Source organism: Malus domestica, chromosome 08 (genome assembly GCF_042453785.1).
Source record: "Malus domestica chromosome 08, GDT2T_hap1".
Lineage (NCBI taxonomy): Eukaryota > Viridiplantae > Streptophyta > Magnoliopsida > Rosales > Rosaceae > Malus > Malus domestica.
The window spans coordinates 362,078-374,468 of NC_091668.1; the positions used below are offsets into that span (position 1 = coordinate 362,078).

Sequence of the window (12,391 nt, forward strand, 5' to 3'; positions counted from 1 at the left end):
TAAAAGTGTCCTACCACTCTTTCTGTTTGGCCTTCTTCTCTCTTCCCTCCTTCTGTCTGTGTTATTGTACCTCCTCTCGGCTCACTCTCCAGGCTCTCACACATTTATTCTCTATTAGCCATTTTCTTTCTATCTCTGTAATCTTAAAAATGTAGGAATAACATTATTCGAATGCTTACGAAAAAAATTACACCTTTAATGAAAGTAAGACCACAAGACATTACCCCAAAAGAAACCCATTTATGAACGTACCAATAATTTTCAGTTAAATATTCAAACGAAGAATTGCAAACTTCAAGCATTAAAATTAAACTCTAACAAACTTCAAGCATTAAAATTAAACTCTAACAAAGCAATAACAAAAGGAGATTAAAAGCCAATTAAGCAAACACTCGCCTACAAATCCAATGATTTCAACAATTTACACTTATTAGCAAAATTAGACCGATACTGGAGGCATTGGAGCACTAGATTAAGCTCAACTTTTCGAGCATGGGTAATATGTCGCTGATAGCAATCATACCGGCGTCCGATAAGCTATTCAAATCAAGCATGTTGTTGTCAGAGCCATTGGCAGAATGTAACCTCACTGACGAAAGGTTAAGGCGCTCGTCAATGTGAACAGTGTAGACATTGCGGAATTGGTGGCGAGGAGGTCGACGATGAGGTCCGGGCTGCCGATGGTGCCGATGTAGAGGGCAGTGCTGCTGAGGCACTTGAGGGCGAGCTAGCGCTTGCAGACGAGGGAGCAGGCATCATGGCTGGGCTTGGAGTCAAGTTGCCGGAAGACCTCAACGATCAGCTTGTGATGAGACACGTGTTGATCTGATCGTATCCTTGCATTGCACCGTAGAGGTATAATTACATAGACACAGAGAAAGGAATAGAAGGCTAGCAGAAATAAAGAGTGGTTGGACATTTTATCCTTATACTTAACCGAGTTTAACAGAAGTTTGTTTTTTGGGTTAATTTTGCTAATAATCTTCACCACAAGGGTTTGAATTCTAATTTTTTTACCACATGGGCAATCCTCCAAATAACCTGTCATCACTAACCTCGGTAATGTTTATACCTCTTTAAGGAATCAATGCCTTTACCAAAATTGAAATTACATATAAACTAGAAACGCAAAAGAAAATATCATTTTATATGTAATGAAGATCCAAGTATGGCTAAACAATCACATTACAAAATGAACAACAACATGTGGGGAAATTTTATAGTTCGGCACAAATATAAAAAATGAACAACATGTGGGAAATTTTATAGTTCGGCACAAATATAAAAATGAACAACAACATGTGGGAAATTTTATAGTTGGGAAATTTTATAGTTCGGCACAAATATAAAAAATGAACAACAACATGTGGGGAAATTTTATAGTTCGGCAATTGGATCATATGTACATGTAGATCAAAACTGGGAATAAAAAGAAAAAGCTAAGTAGACTTTTTTAAAGTGTGAGTCTCTACCACCTCATGTAATTTGTCTAATATTTTATAATGTTGGCACAATAATTATTTCAAAAACATTAAACGGCAAAAAATGGATGAAAAATAACTCTTTTTAGTTTTTAGAAAGCCTGGTCAACATTTTTCAAAAAAAAAAAATTCTACCCGCTCTCCTGATTTATGGAGGCTAATAAATCAGTCATAGGTCATATAATGGAGGGGGAGGACCTCCAAAACGAGAAACTTTTAGTTGTTATAGGAATACGGATGGTACACCACATGTTTTTATGCAAGTGGTGGAAAATTTTAATTTTTAAGTTATTAACATTTTTAGCACACATAACCCACCATTTATATAAAGAAACGTGGTATACCACCTCGTGTGACGATCACATTGAAAAAATGTCTCTTCCGAAACCAGTCCAGCGGGTATAAAAGCCACCTTCCCATGAATCCGTTGGACCAAAAACGAAAACAAGACAATCTCATCCAATTGTCACTGAAATTCAACGGCACGATGGCGAGCAGTCCGACGGTTGATGCCAGAAGCGGCTTCTGCAGTTCCAATTCCGTATTCTACAGCAAGCGCAAGGCCATAACACTACCGCCCAGCGATTATCTCGACATCACAACATTCATATCGTCTCAAGCCCACCGAGGCAATGTGGCCTTCATCGACGGCTCCACCGGCCAACAACTCACCTACGTTCAATTATGGACTGCCGTCGATTCAGTTGCCTCGTCTCTCTCCGACATGGGCATCCGAAAGGGCCATGTCATCCTCCTCCTGTCCCCGAACTCCATCTTCTTCCCGGTGGTCTGCCTGGCCGTGATGTCGCTGGGTGCGATCATAACAACCACCAACCCACTCAACACTACTCGGGAAATCACCAAGCAAATGGCCGATTCCAAACCGGTACTCGCCTTCACTACTCGCCAGCTCATCCCCAAACTCGCCGGTCCAAAACCTCTCCCCATCGTCCTCATTGATGGCGAAATCAATACTCCTGTTAGTAACAAAAATATTGCGTCTACCTTGGGAAAGATGATGGCGAATGAGAAACGTGATGGATTGAAATCGAGGGAAGTGATCAACCAGGACGACACGGCGACTCTGCTCTACTCGTCGGGAACGACGGGGGCGAGTAAAGGCGTGGTGTCGTCTCACAGGAATCTGATAGCGATGGTTCAGAGCGTTAAGGGCTGGTTATATTTGGACGATACCCACCAAACGTTCCTCTGCACGATTCCAATGTTCCACATCTTCGGCTTGGCGGTGTTCGCTGCGGGCCTCCTTTCCTTGGGGTCGACCATCGTGGTGCTCTCCAAGTTCGAGATGCATGACATGCTGTTGGCCATTCAGAAGAACCGTGTGAGCTACGTGCCGGTGGTGCCTCCCATTCTGGTGGCGCTAATCAACGCCGCCGACCAGGTGAAGGCGAAGTATGATCTGAGTTCGCTGAGGTGGGTGTTGTCGGGTGGCGCCCCACTGAGCAAGGAAGTGACCGAGGGGTTCTTGGACAAGTATCCAATGGTGACAATTCTTCAGGGTTACGGGTTGACGGAATCGGCCGGGGTCGGAGCTTCAACGGAATCGCTGGAGGAGAGTCGCAAGTACGGTACGGCGGGGCTGTTGTCGGCGAGTATGGAGGCTATGATTGTGGACCGGGACAGCGGTAATCCACTACCGGCGAATAAGACGGGAGAGCTTTATCTCAAAGGTCCCTCAATAATGAAAGGTGTGCGCGATTTATTCCTTCAAAACCACCGAATCAAATGTTTTGGATCTTTAAAATTTAATTTAATTGTTAAAAATAGAGAAGTTATTATAAAAATTTATTTTTTGACTATTTGATCAAATTTGAAGGGTCTGAATCATTTAATTTGATGATTTTAAAAGAAAAGATCCAAAGTTGATCTATTTTGTATTTTCCCTTTTTAGTTCGTGCGTTGGCTGATTGCCTTAATTACCAATCTTTTTCATTTTTTTCGTTTTGCTTTTCTTAATTACCATTTCTTTTGTGACAATTGAAAACTAATTTTTTAGACTAAATTTGTAATTCATGTTATTTGTTATTAATAGAAAATAAACACGTTAGTTCATACTATCCAATCATTGATAATCACGACATATGATTTAAAAATTTTGGTTTAAATATATGATATCCCTTGCATTAACCATTTTCGTTTTTTTTTTGTTTTATACATTAGATCTTACTTAATAGGATAAGACTTTGTTGTTAGTGATGATAATAATGTGACCAGTGTTACTAAGAAATTGATAACTGATAATACGAGCCAGATACATAAATGTTAAAACTATGTAAATTATTTGAGGACGATGAAATTATGAAAAAATAGTTACATATTTGGATCGTCTTGAGTAAACTGAATATTATTGTACATGAAGTTGAAATGAGTTTAATATACTTGTGAAGTCGGAGGGTGAATTAGTTTATAATATATTGTTGTGTGCTTGCTCGGTACAATTGTATTTTCAGGGTATTTTAATAATGCAAAAGCAACTGCATCAACACTCGATTCAAAAGGATGGTTAAGAACCGGAGATTTGTGCTACATCGATGAGGATGGATTCATTTTTGTGGTTGATAGGTTGAAGGAGCTCATTAAGTACAACGGATATCAGGTGCATACATGCAAATACGGGATCATATTTTACTTGCAATTTCGTATATGAACTTGTTTTCACAAGTAATATATTTATCGGAAAAAAAGTAAACAAAAACGCATCAACGGCATGCATGTTGTAATTTGATAAAAAAAAAATTACTTTGTCAATGATTTAGGTGGCCCCTGCTGAACTGGAGGCTTTGCTGCTCACGCATCCCGAAATTGTTGATGCTGCCGTTATACCGTAAGCTCTTCACGAGATTCTCTCCGGATTTCTTCCACTAAGGTTACCGCATCAAGTGATATGGACTTTTAAAATTTCATCTAACGATCTATCTGTTTTGATATCTTAAAAGCTATAATAATTTTTTACCGTTTGATGATATTTCAAAAGTCTGGATCACTTAATCTGGTGGCCTTGATGGAAGAGATCCAGAGATGATCTCTCTCTTCTTAGCTTTCCATTTTAATGTCAAAGTAATACTTTTCCAGTACTTGATGATTGTATGTATGTATGTGTTGTTGGCAGATTTCCAGATGAAAAGGTTGGACAGCATCCAATGGCATATGTGGTAAGAAAAGCCGGAAGCAGTTTAACGGAGAGCGGAGTGATGGAGTTTGTGGGCAAGCAGGTGGCTCCCTACAAGAGAATTAGGAGGGTGGCATTTATAGATTCCGTGCCTAAGAATCCATCTGGCAAGATTCTCCGGAAGGATCTCATCCAGATTGCAACTTCTTCTTCCAAACTTTGAGCAGTTGTAGTACTAGTGCTACATTTATGAATAATTTGCAATTGAGAGAGTGGTGGTATAACATTATCAGCTCACTTGCTTTTCAGATTCTGAGCCCATTTAGTTCTTTGATTTATAGCAGCTAGCGTGGCCGGATTTTTTTGCAGACTATTTTGTGGCGCAAATTAATTAATTTTATCTTAACTTGCCTTATCTTTTGTTTTAAATCGCATGCAACCTGTTGTATATTGTATCTTATTCACAAATTTCAATCATTAATATCAAATTTAAGATTAAATCAACCGTTAATTATTGCTTATTGGGTAACCAAGAGAACAAAATCTCATAAAACATATACTGTTCGTGCACGTGATGAGTTATTTTGGGGCATGAAAGTGATTTTGTTGCTTGTAGACCTGAGTGGCCCAATTTATACACCCTTTTAAATTGGACCATACATTTGGCCCAGAATAGTCTTATCTCCTTTATTAATCATTTGCTAAACATGTAGTTGTGGGTCTGCTGCGCACTTCTCTTCTTCACCGCATGCCCAAACTTGGGTCGTCTCACAACCTCTTTTCTGGGCTTCTTAGCGATCCCAGGACCTATTAAAATTAAAGTGATTTTCCTAGAATGGCTTCCCACATACCCAACAACTTATTTTAATTCTTTAATGGCATGTTTACGTAAGGGTAATCGGAATAAAGAAAGGGAATTGAATTCCGATTACGGAGTATTCCGGTGTTTACTAAATATTAAGGAATCAAAAAAGTGGTGGAGCCCACACGAAACAAGGAATCCAATTCCTGAAATTGGAGGAACCGGATTCCCTAGTTTTGTGAGGTATTTGAATTCCCTAAGGGCAAGGGAATCAGGAATGCATATTTTATTCCAATTATGCCCTCACTTGTTTCTTATTATCCCAACATTGCCCTTCATTTGACACTCATTATGTCATTTTTAATAAATAAATAAAACCTATTTATATTTTTTTATATAGATAATTTTATTATATAAATTTAATTAAGAATTTAATTTAATTAATTAGTATGAAAATAATTTATTTATGTAAGGGCAATTTAGTCATCAACTTAGTTTTCATTCCGATTGAAGTGAATTAGTAAACAACTTATATAGACTCAATATCATTTTTGCCATCTTTTAATAAATAAATAAAACCTATTTATACATGCTTATATAGATGAATTTTATTATATAAATTTAATTAAGAATTTAATTAAATTATTAGTATGAAAATAATTTATTTATGTAAGGGCAATATAGTAATCAACCTAGTTTTCATTCCGATTGAAATGAATTAGTAAACAACTTATATGGACTCAACATCATTCCTACTCCGATTCCTGACAGTTTTAGTAAACAACTTCAACAGGAATCTGATTCTGATTCCACCTCATTTCAATTCCTCCTCAATCCAATTCCCCCTCAATCCAATTCCTCTCAATTTGATTACGGATTAGTAAACGCGCCATAATTGTGGCTGTCTTGGAACCCACATGTTTTCATGGTGCAGTGACACTTCTTTATGTTTTGGTTTTCCTTCCGGACAATAGTTTTCAATTGCATTGATAACTAGCTGCTTCTTATTCTTTTGAGTTAGTTTTTCATCTTTCCTTTTGGTTGTATTGTTCATGCTCTTGGTGAGAGTGTTACAACTTGTAAGCTTATTTCCTTGTTAGTGAAAATTGATTCATCTTCATTGAGTTTCATTTTTCTTTTTATTGTTGGTTGTAAGTCTTGGGCTAGTGTAGAGTCTGCACTAACTGAGAAGCAATACTCTGGAGTTTGGAATATTGTCTTTCTCTACATGGTAGCAGAGCTACAAGGGAGGTAGCTTCTGTTGTCAAGTTTCCCTTTGTAAAGAAAGATTGTGACAATCAAACATTGTGACACAAAAGCTCATAAAACATATACTGTCCGTGCACATAATGAGTTATTTTGGGGCATGCAAGTGATTTTTTTGCCTGCAGGCTTGAGTGACCCAATTTATACATCCTTTTAAATTGGACCACTCACTTGACCCATAATAGTCTTTTATCCTTCATTAACCATTTGCTGAACATGTAGCCGCCGATCTGCTACTCACTTCTCTCCTTCACCACATGTCCAAACTTAGATGGTCCCCACAACCTTGTTTCCGGGCTTCCGAATGATCCCAGGACCACCTAAGTCCTTAATGCATCCGCCACTGACTGTTAGTTCGCAAGGGAATTTGCAAACTTATATTCCATACGCGCCAAATTAAAGTGGGTTGGGTTCACTTTGGCATGATCTGGAGGACTGTCTGTCGATGTTCAATCTATCACAATTGGTGCTTAAATTTTGTCCACCCATCCAAGATTAATGGTTAAACTTGATTATTAGTTGTAAAATCACAACTTCAGATAAATGATAATTAACAGCCTAACCACAATGACAATGTGTATGAGAAATTCAGTACTGAGAGCTTCCGCATTCCACAACTTACAATTTGGATGATCGTTGTGACATCTATAACGGGAGATGAAAAATGCTTTGGAATTGGCATTTTGCATCTTTTGGAGGTGAATCTCGCTAGACGCAAAAAGAAAAATAAACGAAATACAAAATTTACATTTATCACGCTGGAGTAGAGCTAAAATATACATCTCCCGAAATATAAAAAGAGATGTAAATGTCAAGCTTGCAACGTTTTATTGAAGATACTCTAATAAAATTAAGTAAATATAACGAGTCTATCTACTAGAAGGCATGCGTTATGCACATTATGCATATAAATATATGAACGCGTTTGTTTGAAAATCTTGCAACTGAATCCTTTTGCGTCAATCAGTCCCCATTCATAAATAAAATAGCTACAAATAACAATGGTAGTGCCTCCAATTTCAAACGCATTTTTCTAATCCCAGAAGGGAGGAGAAATCACATCAATTTGTTAATTGCCCCCATTTTCAAACTTTCTGGAAGGACACTGAATTCTTTTGTCAAAAAAACAGAAAAAAAGAAGAGAAAACTCCATCCAGTAAGTTACAAGGAAAATAACTATATAAGACGTCCACTCACGATGACCATGAGTTTCTTGGTAAGCTACTAATTAATTGAGGCACTCCAAGAATAATAGTCCGACCTTGTGAGAATTATCGTATAGATTCGGTGTTAATCCGATTGGTAATTATGGCGCGTTTACGTATCGGTAATGAAAATAGGAGGAAATGAACTAAGGATGAATTGAATTAAGGAGGAGTTGGAATGAGGAGAAGTCATAATCAGATTCATGTTGAAGCTGTTTACTTAAATGTTCTGGAATCGGAATAGAATTTCATAAAGCTGTTTACTAATTCAGCAGAATCGGAATATAAACTAGTATGATTACTAAAATGCCCTTGTCCCAAATCAAATATTTTATATACTTTAATGGGGTTATAAAGGATTGTCTTGGAAATAAAAAAAAGTAAGTGAGGGCATAAAGGGAACAAAAATGTCTTTCCAATTACCCAAATAATCAGGAATTGAATTATCACCTATATCTAGGGAATCCAATTATCACCTATATCTAGGGAATCCAATTCCACCAATACAAGGAATTGAAATCCAAAATTTGTGTGAACCCCACTGCTTTTTTTATTCCTCCATGTTTAGTAAACATCGAAGTACTTCGTAATCAGAATTCAATTTCACATTCTCATTTCGATTACAGATACAAACACGCCCTTAGTGATTAAATTAAGTATTGCAGCGGGACTCTCTGGAAACGGCAACCCAGTCCAAGTCTACCGGAAACGACCTTCCTCACATATACACTTAACTCGAGAATTAAAATAAACATTGCATGATTAGCTAACTAGAATTAATGATGGAATGGATACCTTTTGAGGAAATAATTGATCAAGGCATGCAGAATAGTCAATGTCAAATCGTTGCGGGAGTTTATCTCAGAAAAAGCAAGCGCCGGTCAAAAGCAGTTGTCGACCCACAACTATCAATTAATCAACATCACCATCAACTCCCCCAATTTACTAATTAGTATATATGCAAGAAAAGACTTGGATCCATCAGTTGATTCAGTACCCTATATAATCAATCTATAGCATTTGGCTTGTGTATCGAACTAGATGGAGGAATATCAGAATCCAAGAAAGATGAGTGCTAGTGATGAATTTACAGTCGAAGATATTTCCACTACAATCGACCCCCCCTCCGACGATCAAATATTCCACGCCGATGACGTTCAAGGGGAACACCATGATCATCATGTTGATGGTCATGATAGTGTGGTCGCGGCGCAGGCACCTCCAATGCAGTCATCATCCCCAGAGGGACAGGGACAGGGAGAGGGCAGTGCATTTAGTTCGCCATCCACGTCAAAAAAGCCCCTTCTGCTCTCTATAGTGCCTTCAAACGTCGTTGCTGCCCGTAGAGCTACCCCATGGATGTCTCGCACTCCCAACTTCCTCACACCTCTTGGTAGCCCCATTCGAAGGGCCATCCGACTTACCAAGCTCGACCCTCAGGACGCTTGGCTCCCCATCACCGAGTCAAGGAATGGCAATGCCTACTATGCTGCCTTCCATACCCTTTGCTCTGGAATTGGAATGCAAGCCCTTGTGGTCCCCGTCTCCTTCACCGTTCTTGGCTGGTAATTTCACCTTTACGTACCTGCCTACTACGTATAAAGTTTTTTATTACAACTGTCACACTAATCTTATGTTACTAATCCACGTTCTAATATCAATATTGCACGACAAGGTTTATATGTCATGAACTTAATATCTAATACTAATCAACAAAATTCACAAATTATAACATCAGCGGATCGATTGATGATATCATGCAGGTAGCAGTAGTGCGAGGATCGTATTGAAAAGTTTCTAATAAGTGGATTTTGATCATGCATGCAGGACATGGGGGACCATATGCTTGACTGTGGCGTTCATATGGCAGCTATACACCCTATGGCTTTTGGTAATGCTTCATGAATCCACTGAAACTGGGATGCGTTACAGCAGATATCTTCAACTCTTCCGCGCTACCTTCGGTGACAAAATGGCCAAGATCTTCGCTATCTTCCCCATCTATTACCTTTCGGGTGGCACCTGTGTCGCCTTGATTATCGTTGGCGGCTCCAGCATGAAGCTCTTCTTCGAAATCGTGTGTGGCCACGAATGCACAGCCAAGCCACTCACCACCGTCGAGTGGTATTTGGTCTTTACCAGCGCTGCCGTGCTTCTGTCTCAGCTCCCCAATTTGAACTCCATTGCAGGTGTCTCTCTGATTGGTGCCATCACTGCCATTGGCTTTTGTACCATTATGTGGCTCGTCGCCGTCACGGAAGGCAGGCTCGACGGCGTTTCTTACGATCCAAAAAGAGAAAACAGCAACACCGCTATGATTTTCAGTGTCCTCAATTCTCTTGGCATTATTGCTTTCGCTTTCAAAGGCCACAATCTTACCCTTGAAATTCAGGTAATTAACAAAATATATAGCAATCGATGCCTCTGCTTTTGAGAAATTAATAAGTTGGTCCAAAACTACATGTTTTCTTTGCTATGCAGGCAACTATGCCTTCAAGTGAGAAGAAACCATCTCATGTGCCAATGTGGAGAGGGGTAAAAGTGGCCTATCTAATGGTCGCAATGTGCTTGTTTCCCTTGGCAATTGGAGGATATTGGGCCTACGGACACATGGTAACATTTGTAAATTTATAAATTTATGAGAGTTGCTATCGGCACTTTGAATAAGTCATTATGTATAATATTATATGGAATCTTTCAGGAAAGGGATTCTTATTTTTTTTTTTATAAAAATAGGGATTAGTTATGAGGTCCACACTACATCGAATTTTAACAATCCAAACCGTCTATTTTTCAAGTTGCATCTTATAGATCATCTTTGCAAAATATTAGCCAAATCGGAAATGTTTAAGACATCTAATTGGGTTCAAAGAAATTAACAAATACTTTGTTATATAAGAAACAATGAAATTTTATCTTGATAATTAAATAAGTAAATAGTTTCGGATTGAATTGAATTTTTGCAAGAATGATCTATGAATTGAAACTTACAAAATAGATGATTCGGATCATTGAAGGTCGTTATGGAGTGAGCCCCACACCTAATTCTCATATTTTTTTTTTTAAATGGGGATCCCTTTGTATAAAGGGCTTCATATTATACACTCCCTAACAACTATTTTAAGGTGCTAATTATCAATAACAATTTCCATCTTGCAGATTGGAGGATACAAAGCTATTTTTATTTGAATACGTACGACAATGTCGAATGAACATTGACTAATCGTTTTTTCCATCTTTTTGTTTTGTTTTTCGAAACAGATACCACCAAACGGAGGCATGCTAACTGCAATATATCAGTACCATGGACGTGACACTTCACAGTGGGTTCTGTCATTAACGAGCTTATTTGTGGTAATCAATGCGGTTAGCTCATTCCAAATCTTTGGCATGCCCATGTTTGACGATATGGAATCCAAATACATCAAACGCATGAACAAGCCGTGCCCGTGGTGGCTCCGCTCGATATCCCGAGCCATGTTCGGGTACGGCTGCTTCTTCGTAGCAGTGGCGATTCCATTCTTGGGGAGCTTTGCCGGTCTCATAGGAGGGATTTCCATTCCGATTACCTTCGTTTATCCTTCCTTGCTTTGGTTGAAAATTAAGAAGCCCAAGAAATATAGCATTATGTGGTGCCTCAATTGGGGACTCGGACTTTTGGGCACAGCTCTCTGTATAATACTCATAGCTGCTGGAGTTTATGTTGTCATTGACACCGGGATTCAAGTGAGCTTTTTTAAGCCTCAATAGTATTGGGAACGTACGTATTTCAGATATGTATGTATGTATGTTCTTTGACACTCAATAAATCGTTTTTTATTTCTTCCGAAAACATCAAGACAGAAACACATTGAAATTGCCGTAAACATAGGGTTCAAAGGTAACCTGCAAACTCCAATCCTTCCAATTCAAGCAACCGTCTCTCCCCAGATTAGGTGTTTATATTGATGATTACAATCATAGCCTCCGAATGATTGTGTGTGGTTGTGGGGGAATTGTTAAACAAATACACAGAAATTGAACAAAGTCACTACAAATGACAAAAAGGGAAAACCATATGAAATCAATCCCCATCTGAATAATAGTAGAACCAAAATCTACGTTGTATGGATACGGATACGGATACGGATACAAAGATACGACACGACATGAAATACGTCAATTAAGAAGAAGAATTATTGGATGACTACCAAAGAATACGACACAGGGATACGAGGGAATACCACTGTGACCATGTATCAAGCAAATACACCTCTCTTCTTTAGGTCATGTCATAGCTTAAGGCATTTTTGCAAATGAAGTGATTTTCACAACTTTTTAGTTATTTGTTTTTATTTTTTAGACTCAATAAAACAAGACTATGAAAACAACAACAACAACAACAACAACAACAAAGCCTTTTCCCACTAAGTGGGGTCGGCTATATGAATCCTAGAACGCCATTGCGCTCGGTTTTGTGTCATGTCCTCTGTTAGATCCAAGTACTCAAGTCTTTTCTTAGGGTCTC

The 12,391-nt window shown here is 38.5% G+C and overlaps 2 protein-coding genes across 2 annotated transcripts; both read left to right on the forward strand.

The window, feature by feature from the left end:
* The first annotated feature begins 1,761 nt into the window (after positions 1-1,761).
* LOC103440200 (peroxisomal OPC-8:0-CoA ligase 1-like) lies at positions 1,762-5,026 on the forward strand. Its single transcript, XM_008378866.4, has 4 exons — positions 1,762-3,190; positions 3,953-4,098; positions 4,259-4,326; positions 4,612-5,026. The coding sequence occupies exons 1-4, from the start codon at positions 1,900-1,902 to the stop codon at positions 4,832-4,834; spliced, it is 1,728 nt and encodes a 575-aa protein (XP_008377088.3). The 5' UTR covers positions 1,762-1,899; the 3' UTR covers positions 4,835-5,026.
* Positions 5,027-8,648: 3,622 nt separating this feature from the next.
* LOC103440199 (lysine histidine transporter-like 8) lies at positions 8,649-11,716 on the forward strand. Its single transcript, XM_029106532.2, has 4 exons — positions 8,649-9,449; positions 9,712-10,276; positions 10,366-10,497; positions 11,146-11,716. The coding sequence occupies exons 1-4, from the start codon at positions 8,926-8,928 to the stop codon at positions 11,632-11,634; spliced, it is 1,710 nt and encodes a 569-aa protein (XP_028962365.1). The 5' UTR covers positions 8,649-8,925; the 3' UTR covers positions 11,635-11,716.
* The last annotated feature ends 675 nt before the right edge of the window (positions 11,717-12,391 follow it).